The following is a 21014-nucleotide window of genomic DNA, read 5'->3' on the forward strand; positions in this document are numbered from 1 at the left end:
CTTCCCCATTGCAGCACCTAGAGCTCTTTTCCTCCCCAAATCAACTCTTTGCAGTTACTACTTTCCACAATGTGGTAGGTTTTTTTCAGCTCTAGTTGTGCATTTTTACTCTCTGAATCCTCAGATCAATTTCTTGGATGTTCAAAATGATTTGATATATCTTTTTAAAGTTTATGTATTTATTTTGAGGGAGTGGGGGAGGGGCAGAGAGAAAGAAAGAATCCCAAGCAGGCTCCATGCTGTCGGTGCAGATCCTGATGTGGGGCTCAGTCTCACAAACTGAGATCATGACATGAACCAAAATCCAGGGTTGGACACTTAACTGACAGAGCCACCCAGATACCCCCAAAATGATTTGATATTTATCTAGCTCTGTTCAAGGGATGAGGCAAGCGTAGGGTCTCCGTACTCCTCTGCCTGACTCCTCTTGACTCCTCCCTAACATAGACTTTTTAACAGAAAAGAGTCATTTGTCATCCTTCTTTAGCACCTCTGTATTTGTTGTAATAAATTTCCTTCTTTTCTCCTTAATGCATGTTTTTCCCTTAAACATTTTCAATAAAAACATTTTAAATTTCATCTACAGTAAAACCTTGGTTTGTGAGCATAATTCGTTCCAAAAACATGCTTGTAATCCAAAGCACTTAATATCAAAGCGAATTTCCTTGTAAGAAATAATGGAAACTCAGGTGATTCATTCCACAACCGAAATATTTTCATATAAAAATGATTACAATACTGTTAATATAACACAGAATAATAAAATACAAAATATAAAAAAAAATAAATTAACCTGCACTTACCTTTGAAAACCTTTGTGGCTGGTGTGAGGGAAGCAAGAAAGTTTGTGCAACTTTAACAAGGAACTTATCCAATGACACTTGCTTTTGCCTCCTTTTGAGGATTTCATGGAAATGTGACATTGCATTGACTATCACCCACAATCCCACAGAGAGAGAGAAAGAGAAGAACCATTGGCTCACTTGTGATCATGTGATCACGTACTACTTGTATTGCAAGACATCACTCGTTTATCAAGTTAAAATTTATTAGAAATGTTTGCTCATCTTGTGGAACACTTGCACAAGTTACTTGCAATCCAAGGTTTTATTGTAAGTTTTTTTTCCCGGGGTGGTGGAGAGTGGCAGAGGGAAAGAGAGAGAATCTTAAGCAGGCTCCATGCTCAGCCTGGAGCCTGACACAGAGCTCAATCCCATGACCCTGGGATCATAACCTGGGCCAAAGTCGAGAGTCAGATGCTCAACCGACTGGGCCACCCGGGCACCCCTAAATTTCATATAATTTTTATGAAGAGTTTTATTTTGTTTTATTTACTTAGTTTTTTTTAGATAGAGTGTGAGTGCACAAGTGGTGGGAAAAGGAGAGGGAGACAATCTTAAGCAGGCTCCATACCCTGCACGACCCTGAGATCATGACCAAAGCTGAAATCAAGAGTCAGACCAACTGAGCCACGTAGGTGACCCCTTTATGTTTTTTTAAAAATCATTTTTTTTTTTTAACATGAAAGAGAGGGAGAATGAGAGAGCGAGCAGGGTAAAGGAGCAGAAAGAGAGAAAGAATCTTAAGCGAGCTCCAGTGTGGAGCCTGACTCTGGGCTTGATCCCGTGACCCTGGGATCATGACCTGAGCCAAAGTCAGGAGTCAGATATTCAAGTGACTGAGCCACTCAGGTGACCCCAAAAATCACTTTCAATGGCAATGTATGGTGATTCCATACAATCACCCAGGTGCCCCTGTTTATATTGATTTCCATGAGCATACTAAAATTTTTTAACCATTTTCTCAGCATTAGGTTGTTTTCTAAAATTTTTACAATTACAAATAATACTGGGATAAAATTGGTTACAGTGGATAGTTTTTTGTTTTTGTTTTTTTTTGAAAATACAATTAAAAACATTACTTGCAGGGTGCCTGAATGGCTTACTTTCTAGACTCTAGATTTCATCTCAGGTCATGATTTCCCAATTCGTGAGTTTGAGCCTGGAGTTAGGCTCCATGTTGTCAGTGCAGAGTCTGCTCGGGATTCTCTCTTTCTCTCTCTCTCTCCCTCTCTCCCTCTCTCCCTCTCTCCCTCTCTCCCTCTCTCCCTCTCTCCCTCTCTCCCTCTCTCCTTCTCTCCCTCTCCCTCTCCCCCTCTCCCTCTGCCCCTCCCCTGTGTGCATATTCTCCCTAAGTAAATAAAAATTTTTTTTAAAAGTATTTGCATTTGTATTTTTTAAAGGAAATCTTAAAAAAAAAAACCACTTTTTTTTTATTATTTATTTTTGACAGAGCACAAACAGGGGAGGGGCAGTGAAGAGGGAAACAGGATCTATAATGGGTTCCACTTGAAAAGCGGAGAGTCCAACGTGGGGCTCAAACCCACAAACTGTGAGATCATGACCTGACCTGAAGTCAGATGCTTAATCAGCGGAGCCACCCAGGCACCCCTGCATCTGTATTCTTAAGTTAAATAGCCCTTAGAGTGAGAAAGATCTACTACAGGTTTTGGTGATATGTTTATCCTGAACTTACAGAAGCATTCAGATTGCTTATTATCTTTTTCTGCCTTTTGAAAGAATTTACCTATAAAACATTTAGATCTAGGATTTTTAATGGAAAGGATAATTGGGAACAGTTTGCTCTGTTTCTTCCTCAATTATTAAGGTTTTTTTCTGTCAACACTGGTGATTTAAAATTTAAAAATTACCCACTTCATTAAGATTTTTCACATTTCTTAATACCTGCTATATATTTTACGGGTTTGTTTATTCCCTTTAAAGTCATTTATTTTGTTATTGTTTCTTTTTGTTTTAAGATTTTATTTTTAAGTAATCTCTACATCCAATGTGGGGCTAGAACTCACAACCCTGAGATCAAGAGTCACACACGCCACTGATGGAGCTGGCCAGGTGCCCCAGTTGTTTCTTTGATATACTAGATTTCTCAAAACTCTTTCTGTTTGGCTGGTATTTAAGAGGAACCAGCTTTTGAATTAGGCTCTTAATGCTGCTTTTTGTTTTCCAAGAATTTAATTCACCTGATTTTTTTTGGAGCCTCAAAATCTCCTCATTTTTCTTAAGAATGACCCAGACTCTGTATTTGTTCACTCAGCAGTGGAATACCTACTCTGTGCCAGACAGTGGTTCTTGACTAGGCCCACACTTCATAACTTGTCAGCAGAAGGTACCTGCTTCCTTTGGGGCAGCAGTAGGGCTTCAATGAGGAAATTTAGTGAGAGGGTGAATGTTCACTGAATGTTAGCTATTGCTCTTTGATAATGAATCACCTGAGGAGTTTTTAAAAAATTTTTAGCAGAGGTCTCCATGCATGCATGGGCAGGTTTTGTCACTTGCCCCCATGATTCTGGATGATTCCAACGTGCTTGGTTTTAGAGATACAGAAATGAAAAGGAGTTTGAGAAAATGTTGAGGGAGAACAATGTGAATAAACAACTACAGTACTAGGGGCATCTGGCTGGTTCAGTCAGTAGAGCATACAGATCTTGATCTTGGGGTCATGAGTCCAAGCCCTATTTTGGGGATAGAGATTACTTAATAAAAAATTTAAAAAAGAAAAGCATATTTACTTAAAAAAGCATCAACACAACTACAGTTCTGAAATGGAGATGTGGACCAAATGCTGAAGGGGGAGGCAGGGAGCTTTTCCAGAAAAGCTTCATGAGGGAAGGCATCATTGAACTGGTTCTAGAAAGGTGAGTAGGAATTTTTCCTATAGGGCCGAGGGAAGAAAGTACATGGTGGTCAGAATAAGATGTGCAAAGACAAGGAGACTACAAAGAACATGATATTATAAGCGCAAAGAGTCCATGTAGTAGGACCACGGGGTGTATGGCAGGAGGCAAAATTTGAGAGAAAGATACAGGCCTGTATCCCTCTAACTTCCCTCTTAGAACCATTTCTGCTGCATCCCAAAGATTTTGGACCATTGTGTTTTCATTTTCATTTGTCTCCATGCATTTCTTTATTTCCTCTTTGATTTCTTGGTTTCATTGGATTGTTTAGCAGCGTGTTATTTAACCTCCATATGTTTGTGTTTCTTCCAGATTTTTTCTTGTGGTTGATTTCTAGTTTCATAGCATTGTGGTTGAAAACGATGCATGGTATGCCTTCATTCTTTTTGAATTTGTTCAGACTTGTTTTGTGGCCTAACATACGATCTGTTCTGGAGAATGTTCCACGTATACTTGAGAAGAATATGTATTCTGCTCTTTCAGGATGGAGTGTTCTGAATATATCTGTTATATCCATCTGGTCCAGTGTGTCATTCAAAGCCACTATTGCCTTGTTGATTTTCTGTTTTGATGATCTATCCATTGATGTAAGGGGAGTGTTAAAGTCCCCTAGTATTATTGTATTACTCTTGATTATTTCCTTTATGTTTGTTCAAGCTGCTTTATGTATTTGGGTGCTTTCATGTTGGGTGCATAAATATTTATAATTGTTATATCTTGTTGGATTGTCTCCTTTATGATTATATAGTGTCCTTTTTTTTTTTTTTTTAATGTTTTTATTTATTTTTGAGACAGACAGAGACAGAGAATGAGCAGGGGAGAGGCAGAGAGAGAGGGAGACACAGAATCTGAAGCAGGCTCCAGGCTCTGAGCTGTCAGGACGGAGCCTGACTTGGGGCTCGAACCCATGGACTGTGAGATCGTGACCTGAGCTCAAGTCGGACGCTCAACTGACTGAGCCACCCAGGCGCCCCTATAGTGTCCTTCTTTGTTTCTTGTTGCAGTCTTTGTTTTTAAAGTCTATTTTGTCCAATATAAGTATTGCTACCTCAGCTTTCTTTTCACTTCTGTTGGCATGATAGATGCTTTTCCATCCCTTCACTTTCAATCTGCATGTCTTTAGGTCTGAAATGAGTCTCTTGTAGGCAGCATATAGATGGGCCTTGCTTTTTATCCATTGTGTTACCCTATATCTTTTGATTGGATCATTTAGTCCATTTACATTCAAAGTAATTATCAATAGGTATGTATTGCATTTCGTTCCTTGTTTTATGGTTGTTTTTGTAGTTCTTCTCTGTTCCTTTCTTGTTCTCTTCTCTCAGTTTGCTGGCTTTCTTTAGTGACATACGTGGATTCCTTTCTCTTTATTTTCTGCATATCTGTTACTGGTTTTTGATTTGTAGTTACTATTAGGTTTGTATATAAAATCTTATGCATGTAGCAGTCCATATTAGTAGTCACCAAAGTTTGAACCCATTCTTTACTCCTCTGCCCCCAACACTTTAGGCATATGGTGACATACTTTACATCCTTTTATTTTGTGACTCTCTTGACTCATTTTTTTGAAGTTTATTTATTTTTGAAAGAGAAAGAGAGTGAGCGCACAAGGTGGGGGAGGGGCAGAGAGAGAGGCAGACACAGAATCTGAGGCTCTGAGGCTCTGAGTTTGTCAGCGCAGAGCCAGACACAGGGCTCGAACCCATGAACCATGAGATCATGACCTGAGCCAAAGTTGGACACTTAACCAACTGAGCCACCCAGGTATCCCTCCCTTGACTCATTTTAGACATATATTGATTTTTACTGCTTTTGGGCTTTCTACTTTTCTTTACTCTGACTTATGGTCCTTCCTTTCCACTCAAAGAGTCCCCTTTAACATTTCTTGTAGGGCTGGTTTAGTGGTCATGAATTCCTTTAACTTTTGTTTCTCTGGAAAACCCTTTACCTCTCCTTCTATTCTGAATGATAGCCTTGCTGGATAGAGTTTTCTTGGCTGCAGATTTTTTTCTTTTAGCTCTTTGACTATATCATACCAGTCCCTTCTGGCTTGGAAAGGTTCTGCTGAAAAATCAGCTGATAGCCTTATGGGGTTTCTCTTGTATGTAACTGTTATCTTTTCTTGTGCCGCTTTTAAAATTCTCTCCTCATTACTGCTTTTTCCCATTTTACTTATTTAGTTTGTTTGTTTGTTTATTTATTTATTTATTTATTTATTTAAATAAATAAAAGTTTATTTATTTATTTTGAGAGAGAGAGAGCGGTGTGCACACAAAAGCAGGGGAGAAGGAGAGAAAGAATCCCAAGTGGACTCTGCACAATAGTGCAGAGCCTGACACTGGGCTCAAACTCACAAACCCTAAGATCATGACCTGAGCTAAAATCAAGAGTCAGACACTTAACTGAGCCACCCAGGCACCCCTGCCATTTTAATTACTATGTGTCTTTTTGTGGACCTCTTTGGGTTGATTTTTTGGGGGACTCTGTGTGCCTCCTGGATCTGGATTTCTGTTTCCTTCCTCAGATTTGGGAAATATTTGGGAAGTTTTTGGTTGTTCTTTCTTCAAAAAAAAATTTCTGCTCCCTTTTCTTTCCCTTCTCCTTCTGGGATCTCTGTAATGTGAATGTTATTTTGGTTGATGGTGTTGCTAGTTCCCTAAGTCTGTTTTCATTTATCTTTTTTTTTTTTCCTCTCTTCCTGTTCAGCTTGATTGCTTTTCATTACTCTGTCCTCCAGGTTGCTGGTCCATTCTTCTGCTTTCACTGTTCTGTTCTTTATTCTATCTAGTGTATTTTTTTTTTTTTTTTTTTTTAAATTTTTTTTCAACGTTTTTTATTTATTTTTGGGACAGAGAGAGACAGAGCATGAACAGGGGAGGGGCAGAGAGAGAGGGAGACACAGAATCGGAAACAGGCTCCAGGCTCTGAGCCATCAGCCCAGAGCCCGACGCGGGGCTCGAACTCACGGACCGCGAGATCATGACCTGGCTGAAGTCGGACGCTTAACCGACTGCGCCACCCAGGCGCCCCTATCTAGTGTATTTTTAATTTCTGTTATTTGAGTTCATCATCTCTGCTTGGTTCTTTTTTATGGTTTCTCTTTGTTAAGGGTCTCATTGAAGTTCTCCACTGTTTTCTTGAGTCCAGTGAGTATCTTTATGACCATTACTTTAAATTCTGTATCAGGCATATTCCTTATCTCCATTTCATTCAGGTCTCTTGCTGTGATTTTGTCTTGTTCTTTCATCTGGAACACATTTCTCTGTCTCCTCATTTTGTCTAATTCTCTGTGACTGTTTCAGTGTTAGGAAAGTCAGCTATGTCTTCTACTCTTTTTTATTTTCTATTTTTATCTTTTTAATTTTTTAAAATATTTATTTTTGTGTGTGTGAGAGAGAGAGAGAACTAGTGCAAGTGGGGGAGGGGCAGAGAGAGGGGAGACACAGAATCCGAAGCAGGCTCCAAGCTCTGAGCTGTCAGCACAGAGTCCGACGTGGGGCTCAAACTCAAGAACTGTGAGATCATGACCGGAGCCAAAGTTGGACGCTTAACTGACTGAGCCACCCAGGTGCCCCTGTCTTCTACTCTTGAAAGTAGTGGCCTTATGAAGAAGAGGTTCTTTAGTGCCCTGCAGTGCACTATCCCTTGTTCATCAGAACCTGGCACTTGAGGGGTGTCTCCTGTGTGTGTTTGTGTGCCCCATTATTGTGGCTAAGCCATGTTTAACCTTCAGTCCAGTTGTCTGGACTTTCTTTGCCTGTTGTGGGAAGAGTTTAGTCGCTCTGTTGTTAGCAGGCCGGTCTGGGGCTGCCTTGAGCTTGAGTTGAGTCATGCCGAGCATTTGCCAGAGCTTTGTTAGTGGTAGCACGGAATTGCAGGGTGCTTTCCTGGTGTTGTGGTGGTGTTCCCTGAGAAGCTTTTGTTGATGGGCGGGGCCTACAGTCAGACCCATTGTCAGCCCCCAGCCCACTGCTGGGGCCACAGTTGGGACTGGTGCGTGTGGTTATTTTCCCCTTTCTCTGGGGTATGAGTAACTTTGGAGTGGTGCTGGCCCCTGTCGGGGCTGTTTGCATGTTGCCAGGCTTGTGGCACTGCTTTGGGTGAATCCAGGCTGGGGAGTGGGAAAGGGAAGTGGTGCCCTCCAGCTCTTTTGTTCTTGGAGAGATCTCCCAAAGACTCCTGCTCCTCCAGCACATGCCCTGAGATTAGCAAATAAATCTCCTGTCCCTATACCCCAGGTGTTTTCCAAACTGCTGCTTCTATGGTTTATCTCAGTGGGGCTGTTTGTTGTGCTCTTTTTAGGGCAGGCACTCAGTTTCCTGTCACCCTGTCTGGCTCTTCCAGAGCCGAACCCACTGATATTTAGTTCTATGTGCTAAGCCCCCACTTATTGTAGCAACTCTCAAAGTTAGGCCCTTCTGGCTTTCAAAGCCAAATGTTGTAGGGACTCATCTTCCCAGTGGCAGTCCTGTGTGCCTGGGGTGACTCAGGTGGAGGTCTGCATCTCTCCTCTCCATGCCCACATTGTCACTCCCTCCTGTATACTGTCCCACAGATCGATTTGGCCCTTCACCAGTCTTTGCCCTTCCTACTCTTTTCTACATTTCGCTGTGGAGAGTCTATTCTGCCAGTCTCTGGGTCGTTTTCTGGATTACTTACACAGATGTGGATGTTATCTAGGTATATCCACAGGACGAGGCAAGCCTAAAATCCTCATATTCCACCGTCTCCCCCCAAGAGAGAAAGGTGATTCAGTTGGAGAGTGGCTGAGGTGGAGAGCTAGGACAGTCTAGAACAGCACTGTCCAAAAGAAATACAAACTACATATTTAATTTAAAACTTTCTAGTAGTCACAAGATAGAAAGAAATAGGTGAAATTAATTTTAGTAACACATACTATTTAACCCAATATAACTGAAATATTTCTATATGAATCAATATTTTAAAATTTTTAACGAGGCATTTTATTTATTTCTTTATTTTGGTGCTAAGTCTTTGAAATCCAATGTGTATTTTACACTTGCCACATATCCCAATTTGAATTTGCCACATTACAAGTGTCAGTAGTGCGCATGTTTCCGGTGGCTACCGTATTAGCATAGATCTAGAAAGTTACTTCCTGGCTTAATGGCATCATTGGCAGGGGAGGATTTGAGCAGGATTTGATAAGTGAAGGGGAGGGGACTATAGGTTGATGTTTTTGAGGCTCTTGGGGATTCCAGGGCGTAAAGGAAAAATGAAAGGTCAAGGATGAGGTCCGGGTTTTCAGTTAGGATGCAATAGATGATGCCCTTAGCCTAAGTAGGGCATCTGTGTGTGTAAAGGCTAACAGTGAATAGTTTCTTCTCTCCGGGCTCAATTGTTAGATATGCTGTTAACCCAGTTTACCAAACTATTATTGGCCTGATATCAGAGAGCACTGAGTACTTGAGTGAAAACCTTGCACTATGTCTTAGCAGATGTAATGTGTTCCAAATCAACTTTGGTTGCAGAGGGAGTCGTTTTTATAAATTTGATTGTTTTTACTTACTAGCTGCTGTTCTCTGGTTTTCAGCTTTGCAAAGTTTCTAAGTTACAAAGTTTCCTGAGTTAGAATTTGAGCAGATTTCTCCTCCAGAGTTGGCACATGTTAGAGTTGGAGGGCTATCTGTATTTGCAAGTGTTGTCCTGTACAGCTGGAAGTGACCTTTCACCCTTCTGCTCTTAAAACTCCTGTATCTTTAGTTCAGGGAGCCCATGTTATAGATAAGAAGATTGGAGCAGGAGGTCTGTGATTTACCCAAGGGATATTATACGTTATTAATGTGCCATTTTTTACAGGCCCAGGAAATTGAGTCTTCTCAAGTTAGTATATGCTGTTTCTAGTTCTTTGGACCTTTTATGTCAACATGAGGAAGACGAAATACTTGATACTTCATGATAACCTTGTTAACTTTTAAATTCTTTAATTTTAAGAAGGCATTGCTCTTTCTTTCTCTCTCTCTCAAAATAAATAAACTTTAAGAAAGAAAGAAGGAATGGGGTGCCTGGGTGGCTCAGTCAGTTGAGCGTGTGACTTTGGCTCAGGTCATGATCTCACTGTTCGTGAGTTCAAGCCCTGCATCGGGCTCTGTGCTGACAGCTCAGAGCCTGGAGCCTACTTCATATTCTGTGTCTCTCTCCCTCTCTGCCTCTCCCCTGCTCACACTCTGTCTCTCTCTCAAAAATGAATAAATGTTAAAAAAAAATTTTTTTTATTTTTTAAAATAAAAGAAAGAAAGAGGGAAAAGAAAGAAGAAAAGGAAAAGAGGGGAAGGGGAAGGGAGGGACCTGGGGGCTCCTGGCTGGCTCAGTCAGAAGGAGCATGTGACTCTTGATCTCAGGGTCATGAGTTTGAACCCTATACTGGGTGTAGAGATTACTTTAATTAATTAAGTAAGTAACTGTAAATAAATAAGGGGAGCCAGTTGAACAAAGGAGTCCAGGTTGGCTGATAACCACCTGTTACTAACCAGAGCGGGCTGTATGTTTACAGGACAGAGTAGGCAGTGGGGAGAAGGTGTTACTTCTCACAACCTAACTTATAATTAGGTTGCCTTGCCTTGATCCAACCCCTTTTTCCTTGCTGCCCATGCCTGTCTCAAGCCCAGCCTCCCCTTTCTTTTTTTTTTTTAAAGGGTTTTTTTTTTTTTTAATTTTTTTTAACATTTATTTATTTTTGAGAGAGAGACAGAGCATGAACGGGGGAGGGGCAGAGAGAGAGTGAGACACAGAATCCGAAGCAGGCTCCAGGCTCTGAGCTGTCAGCCCAGAGCCCGATGCGGGCTCGAACTCACAGACCGTGAGATCGTGACCTGAGCTGAAGTCGGACGCTCAACCGACTGAGCCACCCAGGTGCCCCAGCCTCCCCTTTCAAGCTTGGTAATCCCTGGATTGGATTCCCACTTCCTTCACGTGTCCAAATGGTACTTCTGCCTCTTCAGGTTCAGTACATTGCCTGCCTTGAAGCTTCTCTCCCTTTCCCAGTTTTTCCTGCTCTGAACGCCTGTGGTACCTCACTATGTATCATCTCATATTGTGCTCTAATAAATAGCACATTTTAAAATAAACTGGAATGTATTCAAGGGCTGCAGTGTTTTTCATTTGCATTTTTTTTTTTTTCCTGCCATAGTGCATCTGGTAAAGCCAGGTGCCTAGTAAATGTTGAGTATCATCTTACCTGGCCCATTCAGATCCCTGATCTCAGTCAGAAAAGTTTCGTGTTCCAGCACTTCCTTGTTCCCTCGGGAACCTAGCTGCAGTGTTGAGCCAGAATACGATACAGATGAGTGAGTGGTATGTGTGGATGTGGTCATGTTCCTCACTCAGGGGAGTGAGGGGCCACTCCTGTCTTCTGTAAAGTTCAAATCTCTGTCAGGAAACCAGAGTTTAGTATGAATCGGGCACTTGCTGGACACTGGTATTTTCAAGTTAAAGAAAAAAAAAGATAGAGTCTCTGCCCTCATAATGCTCATGATCTAACTAGGAAAACAAGTATTAAATCGGTAATTGTGGATATACAAAATGCTTAAAGCACATAATAAGAGGATTGGCCCTCCAGTAGGGGATCAGAAGACTTCACTGAAGATCTTTTAACCAGCACCTGAAATATGAAACAGAATTAGCAAAGAAAAGACAGGTGGGAAGGTGGGGAGAGAGTGGTACCCTCCAGGAAATTGAAAGAACTCCAGTTCAGCTGTAGCTAAGTGCAGCTGGGGTGGGGGGGGGGGGATACAAAGTAAGTCTGAAACTTCCTTCACTGCTGTAGTCAGCTCTGCTTTCAAAGTCTTTTCACACTAATTGTCTTTACCATATTTTACTATATAGACTTTTTTGAAGTCTAACCAGGACCAGAGGAAATATTTTATGTAGGGCATGGTGACATGGTTTAACAAGGCCTAGTAAGTCAAGACTATAATCAGTCCATGAGTATCGGATTGAAGGGATCTCAGCCAGCACAGCTTCAGTGGGGTAGTGAGGAAGAAATGATTGGAGGGGGTAAGAAGCAGGAAAAGACCTTTGACCCAGCAATTCCAATTCTTACTAGCTATATTTATGCAAAGGAGTTATTGTAGGGATGTTTGTAGTAGCAAAATACTGAAAATAATCCAAATGTCTACTAACAGGGACTGTTCCATTTATTCATTCGCCAAGCTTTTTTTTAAATTTTTTTTTCACATTTATTTATTTTTGAGAGACAGAGCATGAGCAGGGGAGGGGCAGAGAGAGAAGGAGACACATAATCTGAAGCATGCTTCAGGCTCTGAGCTGTCAGCACAGAACCCGAAGCGGGGCTCGAACCCACGAACTGTGAGATCATGACCTGACTCGAAGTCAGACACCCAACCGACTGAGCCACCCAGGCGCCCCTCACCAAACATTTTTTAAGCATCCACTCTGTGTTGGGTATAAAACCAATCAAGATAGATCAAGTCCCTGTTCCTGTGGAGCTCATGGTGGAGGAGACAGTGAAGCTAACAAGTAAGCTAATTGCAGATTATTGTTGGAAGTACAAGTACTTTTTACCTGAATGTGTTTGGTTCCTGAGTTCAGGTGGCAGGGATTTGGCCATGAGAGATAGCTGTGCTTGGGGAGAGATTAATGTGGTAATGTGATGGAGAATAAATTGGAGGGTGCTAAGACAGCTTTTCTGAGGGGGCTGTGCTCAAAATGAGACTGAATAACTAGTAACTAGTTGTCAACCACATGGATATCCTAGGGGAAGAGGGAGAAACAAGCATAAAGGCCCAGGGTAGAAACAAGCTTGATGTGTTCAGGGATCAGCAAGGTGAGCCTGGCTAGAGCCCAGTAAGTGGTGGGAATATCTGGATCTTCTCCACAGTAGCATGGAGTGCTGTTGGTTGTAATCAAGAATATGTTATGATACTTGCATGTGGAGTACTATGAAGCAATTCAACGCAATACCCAACTGTTAAACAGTCATTATTTCTAGGGAGCATGGTGGGATTGGTGATGCGGGTAAAGGAGGGCTGTTGTTTTTACTCCCCGCTGTATTTGGATTTTCTAACAAAGGAAGTGCATGGGCAGTGAGGAATTGGTGATTGTATGACAAGGCTTGGCTTTGCAGGAAAACAAGGCAGCTAATAGGGATATGGGATTGCAAGACATACTGCCCCTCATGACTTTCCTGCCTGCCATACTGGATCCTTTACAAAATTACATAAACATCTAGTATGTTTAACCCAACATTGCCCCCACAGGATATCAAATGTGTGATCACTGTTCCTGATGACCCTACAGTATATTCCCAGTATTGCCATGGGAACATTTTTGATGTTGATCCCTAGTTGAACAGGAATGTGATCCTACAGGAATCCGTGACATTCAAAGATGTGGCTGTGGACTTCACCCAGGAAGAATGGCACCACGTGGACCCTGCTCAGAGGCGCTTGTACAGGGATGTGATGCTGGAGAACTATAGCCACCTGGTTTCTCTTGGTAAGGACCAATTCAGTATCTTGCCTACTGGCAGGTCTTTCCTCTCTCATTTGCTAAGGTTGTGGGGCTCGTAGATCGGGTGGCTGTGAGGAGGATGTTCACCATTAGAGCTTGTTCTCCCTTTTGGGACTCAGCTTTACAGTTTTCTGAGACTGTTCTTTAAGTGAAGTTCTTTCTTTTGCAGAACTGGAAATAGGTCATTTGATTGCATGACTCCTCAAGTTGCACCTTTTTTTTCCTTCAGAGTTCCTGACGATCAAGGACTAGTACTGACTTATAGGAGGGGTCTTTGTCCACTTGCACAAACAACCAAATCTTGTGTATTTACCCATGAGCAGGATATCAAGTTTCCAAGCCAGAGGTGATCTTCAAATTGGAACAAGGAGAAGAGCCATGGATATCAGAGGGAGAAATCCAAAGACCTTTCTGTCCAGGTAAACGAGGGGGAGTCAGGCGTGCAGGAATCAATACAGACAGTGGCACAGCTGAGGGAGGGGGGAAGCACCTTCAAATTGGTACCTTGGGAGCTTCTACACCTGCAGGAGACTGCACCATCTCCTGGATGACACTTCTCTCTGTCTCCCTTCTCCAATAGGGTGTTCCTGCTGCTGGCAGGCATTAGAGGAAAACGTGCCCCTTTGTCCTACACAGAATACCATTTCTCCCTATACTGTCACCCTATTGCTCGATTGTCTTCTCCTCAGGTGTCCTCAGTCTCTCATTATTAGCGATCCCTTTTCTTACTCATTCAGACTTTAATTGAACTCCCGTCTTCTTTAGTCTTGCTGCTTTTACTGTCACTGGCCCCAGACTTGTAGGAAATACTCACAGCCTTGATTCTCTGCCTTTTCCTAACCTCCGTCAGACTTCTCTCCCTGACTGTACTCCTACAAAACCTGTCTAGGGAGTAGTACCACCTTCTTTCCATCATGCCTTTATGCCAGTTTGCTTCATTGCCTCTCCCTGCAGTTCCTGGAATATCATCCTCGCCTGGTATCCTGGCTTGCTAAGTATTTCTTGGCTTTAGGTCTTTGACTGCCATAAGGAGTTTGCAAATCTGCCTTAAGGAGTCTGCTCTCCAACTTCTTCCCCTTTCTTTGTTACCACCTTAAAAGGGCACCTGCCTTCTGGTAGTTACAGCTCTTGAATCTCTACTGTGGACTCAGAAATCATCCTTACTTCTACCCTGGTCACCTTTTTCCCTTCTCACGGGACCTCTCCATGTAGACGTCCCATGCAAGTAAATACCTAAAGTCTAAATCATCTTTCATCCCCAGCCAGCACATTTTGCTACTTTGCCCATTAGAAACCACTGGATTTCTAATCCCTCAGGCCAGACACCCCAGTCAGTTTAGTGTTTTCCTGCAATTCAGGTTATTTTCCTCCTAAACCAGGCCCTGGGTGGAGATTACTAGAATTCCCAGTTGAAATTGCTCACCCTGTGTTTTCTTTTATAACCTATATTGGATTTTTTTAATCTTAGCTTTTTTGAGATATGATTTACATACCATAAAATTGACCTTTTTAAAGTTTACAATGTAATGGTTTTTCACATATTTACTGAGTTGTGCGTCCTTCACCATTATCTAACTACAGAACATTTTCAGCACCCGAAAAGAAACCCTATACCCACTAGCAAGCACTCTCCATTCCCCGCTACCCCTGCACCCATTAATCTTTTTCTCTCAATGGATTACCATTTCTGGGTATTTTATGTAAATGGAATTGTATAATATGTAGCCTTTTGTGACTGGCTTCTTTCACTTAGTGTAATATTTTCATGGTTCATTCATGTTGTAGCATGTTTTAGTACCTCCTTACTTTGTATTGCTGAATAATATGCCATTGTATGGACATACCATGTTTTGTTTCTCTACTCATCACTGGGTGGACCATATTGGATGTTAACGTTTTGTCTTCATAAACCACCCGCCTTTGACAAGCTCTTGCGGTCACTCCCTGTAGCTCATTATAGGAAATAGAAACTCCCACTCATTTTAAAGGTCCCCTATCATACCTTCCAGTATTCTCTTTTTGTTCCCACTAAAACAAGCTTCACTTGGGTTGAACTTCTTTTTAATGTTTTCTGTAAGTAGTGTACACTTTCCCTCATTGGATAATGCTTTCTCCCTATCCAAAGCTATATATTATGTTCAAGGTGTCTGTCCATAAACATAATATATACTAATATGTGTATTTTTTCCTTCCCTGATCACAAGTACCATTTATATCATCTTTACTACACAAACTCAGATTTAAAAATATACCATCTGATGGTTTTCCTTTTTTGTCAGATGATTAAGTCTTATTTCTAAGATTTCAAACGCATGGAGAAAGAAACTGTTATATGTCTATGTATTCTGTCTGTGTTGCAGAGCACATAGAAGGCAGTCAGGAATTACTTGATTGTTTTGGAATATGGTTGGGGAGAGAACTTTCTCATTCATTCATATCAACAAGCATTTCTTGAATGTCTCTCTGAGAAGTATTCTAAAAGAAATTCAAAGCATTTTCCGTCCTTGGGAAATTAGAATTGAATGTTATTTCAGGGTAAGGAATTTGGGGGGTTAGGGTCCCTTGTTGGTTTTTTTCCCTCCTAACATTTTACTGTGAATATTTTCAAACGTGTGGAAAGTTAAAAAAAATTAATACAGTGAACACTGTATACCTACCACCAAGATTCTATAGTTGTTAACATTTTATTATATTTGCTTTATTACATATTCTTCACCTGTCTCTCAGTCTGTCTTTTTGATGCATTTCCAACTACGTTGCCGGCACGAGTACATTTCACTTCTGCATACTTCATATGTATCATTAACCAGAATTCAGTATTTATGTTTTTTTGTTAAGAAAAATGTACATACAATAAGATACACAACTCTTCTAAGTACCATCCAGTTGACTTTGACAAATGCATTCACCCATCTAATCCAAATTCATTTTGATATGGAACATTTCCATCATTCCAGAACCCTTCTTCCCCTTAGTTTTTAAAAGTTACCATTCTTAGAACCTAGAAACTAATTAATTATCTGCTACTAGTATTCTGAGGTTAAACAGGGGTTTAGAGATCAACTTATTAGGCAGAGTAAAATCCTTTTTGGTCAAGAGAGGTGAATAGTATGGAACCAGAACTCAGACTAAAAACCACAGCCCTAATGGTAAAGGCAAGGATGATTTGCCTCCAGAAATATTATTTTATTTCAGCTTGTGAAGTATAGCCATTGATCTCCAAGTATATCAAAGAATGATTTCAGTTACATCAGTGGCTGCAGATCTTCTCAGCAGGATTTAAAGATTTGGAGCCTCAGAGGTAACTTTTAAAGAAATTGTGAAATGGCTGTATTAGGAAGACAGATTTGGGGATAATTTGTAGAATGGACAAGAAGCATGGAGAGCAGATAGGATCTTGCAAGACATACCATGATTTTATTCCAGTAGTATCTGTGCCCAACATTCTCATGCTCACTTATTCCCTTACTTCGTAACCAGCCCTCCTAGGTGGGCTTCCTCATTCTACACTTGCCATGCACTCTGGCTCTGCAACCTGCACTGTCGCTTCTCTTTACTCTTCCTTTCCTTCATTTTGGCTCTTCTCTCCAAACTCCTGGATTAATTTCAAGACGGAATCATGAATAGTTTTTATCTCTTTCATTTCCCTATTCCTACTGTAGCAGTTTGTTTCAATAGGAGGGAATAGGGGACTTTTGCACTTTGGATTTCTTTCAGACTGGAAGACCAGGCCTGAAGGCAAATCATCACATCTGCAGCAGAGTGTATCTGAAGGATCCCGTAGTGCAGATGGCCTTTCACGTGCCACATTCGAAAACACTTGGGATGTTAGTAGCCAGTTAGAAAGACACCAGGAAAACTGGAAAAGATATCTGGGGCCAGATGCATCCACCCAGAAGAAAACAATCACACCAGAGGAAAATTTTCAGCAAAGTAAATTTGGTGAAAACCCCAGATTGAATACAGTTCTGGTTACACAACTGAATGTTCCTTCAAGGCCTAGTGAATGTGATACACTTGGAAGCAATTTGGGACAGAATTCAGATATAATTAATCAGAGTAATATCCTTGCAAAAAAGAAACCTTATAAATGTGATAAATGTAGAAAAGCCTTTATTCATAGATCATCACTTACTAAACACGAGAAAACTCATAAAGGAGAGGGAGCTTGCCCCAATGGTACAGATCAGGGAATTTATCCTGGAAAGAAACACCATGAATGTACTGACTGTGGAAAAACCTTCCTCTGGAAGACACAACTTACTGAGCATCAGAGAATTCACACTGGGGAGAAGCCCTTCGAATGTAATGTGTGTGGGAAGGCCTTCAGGCATAGCTCATCGCTTGGCCAGCATGAGAACGCTCATACCGGAGAGAAACCTTATCAGTGTAGTCTCTGTGGGAAAGCCTTCCAGCGCAGCTCCTCCCTTGTTCAACACCAGAGAATTCACACTGGAGAGAAACCCTATCGATGCAATTTATGTGGGAGATCTTTTAGGCATGGCACATCCCTCACTCAACATGAGGTGACACATAGTGGAGAGAAACCCTTCCAATGTAAGGAGTGTGGGAAAGCCTTTAGTAGATGTTCTTCTCTTGTCCAGCATGAAAGGACTCATACAGGAGAGAAACCTTTTGAATGTAGCATATGTGGGAGGGCTTTTGGTCAGAGCCCGTCCCTTTATAAGCATATGAGGATTCATAAGAGAGGCAAACCTTACCAAAGCAATAACTACAGTGTAGATTTCAAGCACAGCTCATCTCTTACTCAAGATGAAAGCACTGTCAATGAAGTGAAATCCTATCATTGTAATGATTGTGGGGAAGACTTCAGTCACATCACTGACTTTACTGATCATCAGAGGATCCATACCGGACAGAACCCCTATGAATGTGAGCAGAACTTTAATCAACAACCTGTTTCTCATCCTGGAGAGAAACCCTATCAGTGTAATGTATGTGGAAAAGCTTTCAAAAGGAGTACAAGCTTCATAGAACATCACAGAATTCATACTGGAGAAAAACCCTATGAATGTAATGAATGTGGAGAAGCCTTTAGTCGACGTTCATCACTTACTCAACATGAGAGGACCCACACTGGAGAGAAACCCTATGAATGTATTGACTGTGGGAAAGCCTTCAGTCAAAGTTCATCCCTAATTCAGCATGAGAGAACTCATACTGGAGAAAAACCCTATGAATGTAATGAATGTGGGCGAGCCTTTCGAAAGAAAACCAATCTGCATGATCATCAGAGAATTCATACTGGAGAAAAACCCTATGCTTGTAAGGAATGCGGGAAAAACTTCAGTAGAAGCTCAGCGCTAACTAAACATCAGAGAATTCATACACGAAATAAACTGTAGAAACCCTGAAATTAAGGAATGTGCAGAAAATTTTAGCTAAAATATTGTTCATATTCAGTATCAGAAGATTCTTAATGGAGAGGAAGCTTGAGAATGTAATGAATTTGTGTCTGTGTGTGTGTGTGTGTGTGTGTGTGTGTGTGTGCATGCATGTGTGTGGTGTGAGAAGAAAGCTCTATGCTAGTAGACCATGTTTTTTAATAAATAGAAGCTACATTCTCAAATCTGATTACGGACTTTTGTAAAAACAACTATAAACATCATATATAACCAGTTGGAAATGATATGCCTATGTATTGGACTTTATAAAGCTTTTAAATACAGTTGTGCAGGAGATCATCAACTTTGAACAGTTTGACTTGTCACTCTGTTTACAGCCTTTTTTAATAAATAAAACTCCTGCAGTAATGACCAAAACTTACTTTTAAAATTGCTTGACAACTGCATTCATCTGCAGCTTTTAAGTTAAATTCACCATGGAAACCAGTTCCACCCCCAGGAATTCGTCATTCAAAGAATGAGATCAACTGGTTCAACCACTTCGTTGTACAGATGAAGAAACCAAAAGCCAAAGATGTGAAGTGGTTTGCACCGTGTGATAGAGCTTATGATGGCAAAGCTGGGTGGAGAATGCAGATCTCCTGGATCTTTTGCCCTTTCAAAAAAAAAAAAAGATTCTTTTGCCTGGATCTTTCAGTGGTCTGTCCACTGAAAAGGTATTTTGGAATTCAGAGGGCTTTAAAGTAAATTTTGAAATAAATCAGATGCACAAACATTTGATGAGCACTCAAGTTGGATACTTTGGGAATTCATAAAAGCATAAGAGACAACAAAATACATGCACATTTGTCACGGGCCTATTTTAAACAACTTGTTGGGGGCTTACATACCAAAATGTTAACAAAAGCTGTGAATAGTTCAACTACTAGTGACTTTTTGCCTTTTCCCAAGTGTAATATTTATACTTTAATCTAACATATGTCAGTTTCATAAACCTATTAAATTCTCTTATTGTGTTTTTTATGACACTCCCATGAAAAATCACTGCTCCAAGCTTCCTATATTGGATCAATGGGAAAACAACACAAGACTAACAGGGAATATTTTCTCCAAATTAATTTTACTGTGGAGAAGTATAAATGTAATTACCCATTGTCATAAAATTTGTCTTTAAATCAGTTTAGGGAATCCATGTAATGACCTTTACTTTTTTTAGTTCAGTGTTGCTCTTCTGTCCGTAAAGCCTAAGTTAAGCTTCCATAGCCCACTCCAATCCCTAATGTTCTCTCATGCCTCCCATGGGCTATCCCAAAGGAATTTCCTAAACCTTTGTTTGTTCATGGTGCCAACAGTGGAGAGAAATTTGGAAGCAAGTGTGCACTTTGACCCCTTTCACACAAGAGCCTCTCCCCCTTTAAGATAATAAAAATTTCCCACTCTGATGAATCATGAGATGGAGTTATATGGGTAGTGGCGATGGTAAGCCTTCCTTACTGCCTTCTTTGCATGCCAAGTAGCAGGATCCATCATCCTTGTCTCATCCTGGACCACATGAGGTAGCTCCCAATGATTCTTCATAATTCTTTGCAGGAAAAATGTGCGTGGGGGCTGAAATGTGTGGTTTCCAGCCCAATAAGTGGAACAAGATGAGAATCTGCTCTTCCAAGACATTAACTGTTCAAAAACACCTTGTTTGTGATGTTCCATACTTAAACACACACACACACACACACATAGTGCCAAGACCACGTGTTGTCAGATACGTAGTTTGACAATGGGTAATTCTACATAGACCCTCCACTACTGAGTGGCTACCATTCTTATCAGGAGCTTATTTGCTGCCGATTGGGGATCCTCATAGAGGACTGTTTGCAAGAATGACATAAATTGCAACCAGTTGAGTGCTATCCTACCTTTATGAAAGTTTATAAAGACTTGGTTCCAGAAGACTCAAAGAAAACCACTGGTTTGTGTGTGGAGCTTGGCCTAGATCACCCAGTGTCTGAATATCAGCACATCTTCATTCATAGTGAAGGAGCCCAGAATGTTCATGGTATGCGTGGTTGATTGAGCAGAGGATTCTCTAGTTCCAGCAACCAGGCACCATGCACTTACGAACACCCAACTTTTTAGGCCACATGAAATGCATCCTTGTAACATCATTGTATTATTTCAATAAATAGCCTTCTTAGTTGAATGGGAGTCAGTTTGTCTTTTTCAGTTTTCACAACATGGCTAAGATTAAAACCATGGTGTGTCAAGAAGGAGGGATTGACTGCTAATCTTATCACAGTCAGGTGAGTTAATAATAGGTATGATTTATTGAATGTTTACTAGAAAGAAATTGTGTGAAATATTTCATAACCATCATTTATTTTTTTATTTTTTTAGTGTTTTTATTTATT

General features: G+C 40.9%; 1 protein-coding gene across 10 annotated transcripts in view; it reads left to right on the forward strand.

Annotated features, from left to right (window-relative positions):
* The window catches only part of ZFP90 (ZFP90 zinc finger protein), a 116602-nt gene extending 95796 nt beyond the window's left edge, over window positions 1-20806 (forward strand). For 4 of the 10 annotated variants that reach the window (XM_058706133.1, XM_058706131.1, XM_058706130.1 and 1 more), the window contains 3 exons: window positions 13102-13228; window positions 13567-13662; window positions 16961-18752. In XM_058706133.1, coding sequence (XP_058562116.1) covers window positions 13102-13228; window positions 13567-13662; window positions 16961-18609 — 1872 coding nt within the window. In that variant the 3' untranslated portion in view covers window positions 18610-18752. Of the gene's footprint in view, window positions 1-13077; window positions 13229-13472; window positions 13663-16960; window positions 18754-19108; window positions 19618-20199 lie in introns of those variants that run through there. The other 6 variants (XR_009255590.1, XR_009255589.1, XM_058706135.1 and 3 more) reach the window with 6 other exon arrangements.
* The last annotated feature ends 208 nt before the right edge of the window (window positions 20807-21014 follow it).

The sequence above is a fragment of the Neofelis nebulosa genome, chromosome 17 (assembly GCF_028018385.1).
Source record: "Neofelis nebulosa isolate mNeoNeb1 chromosome 17, mNeoNeb1.pri, whole genome shotgun sequence".
NCBI lineage: Eukaryota > Metazoa > Chordata > Mammalia > Carnivora > Felidae > Neofelis > Neofelis nebulosa.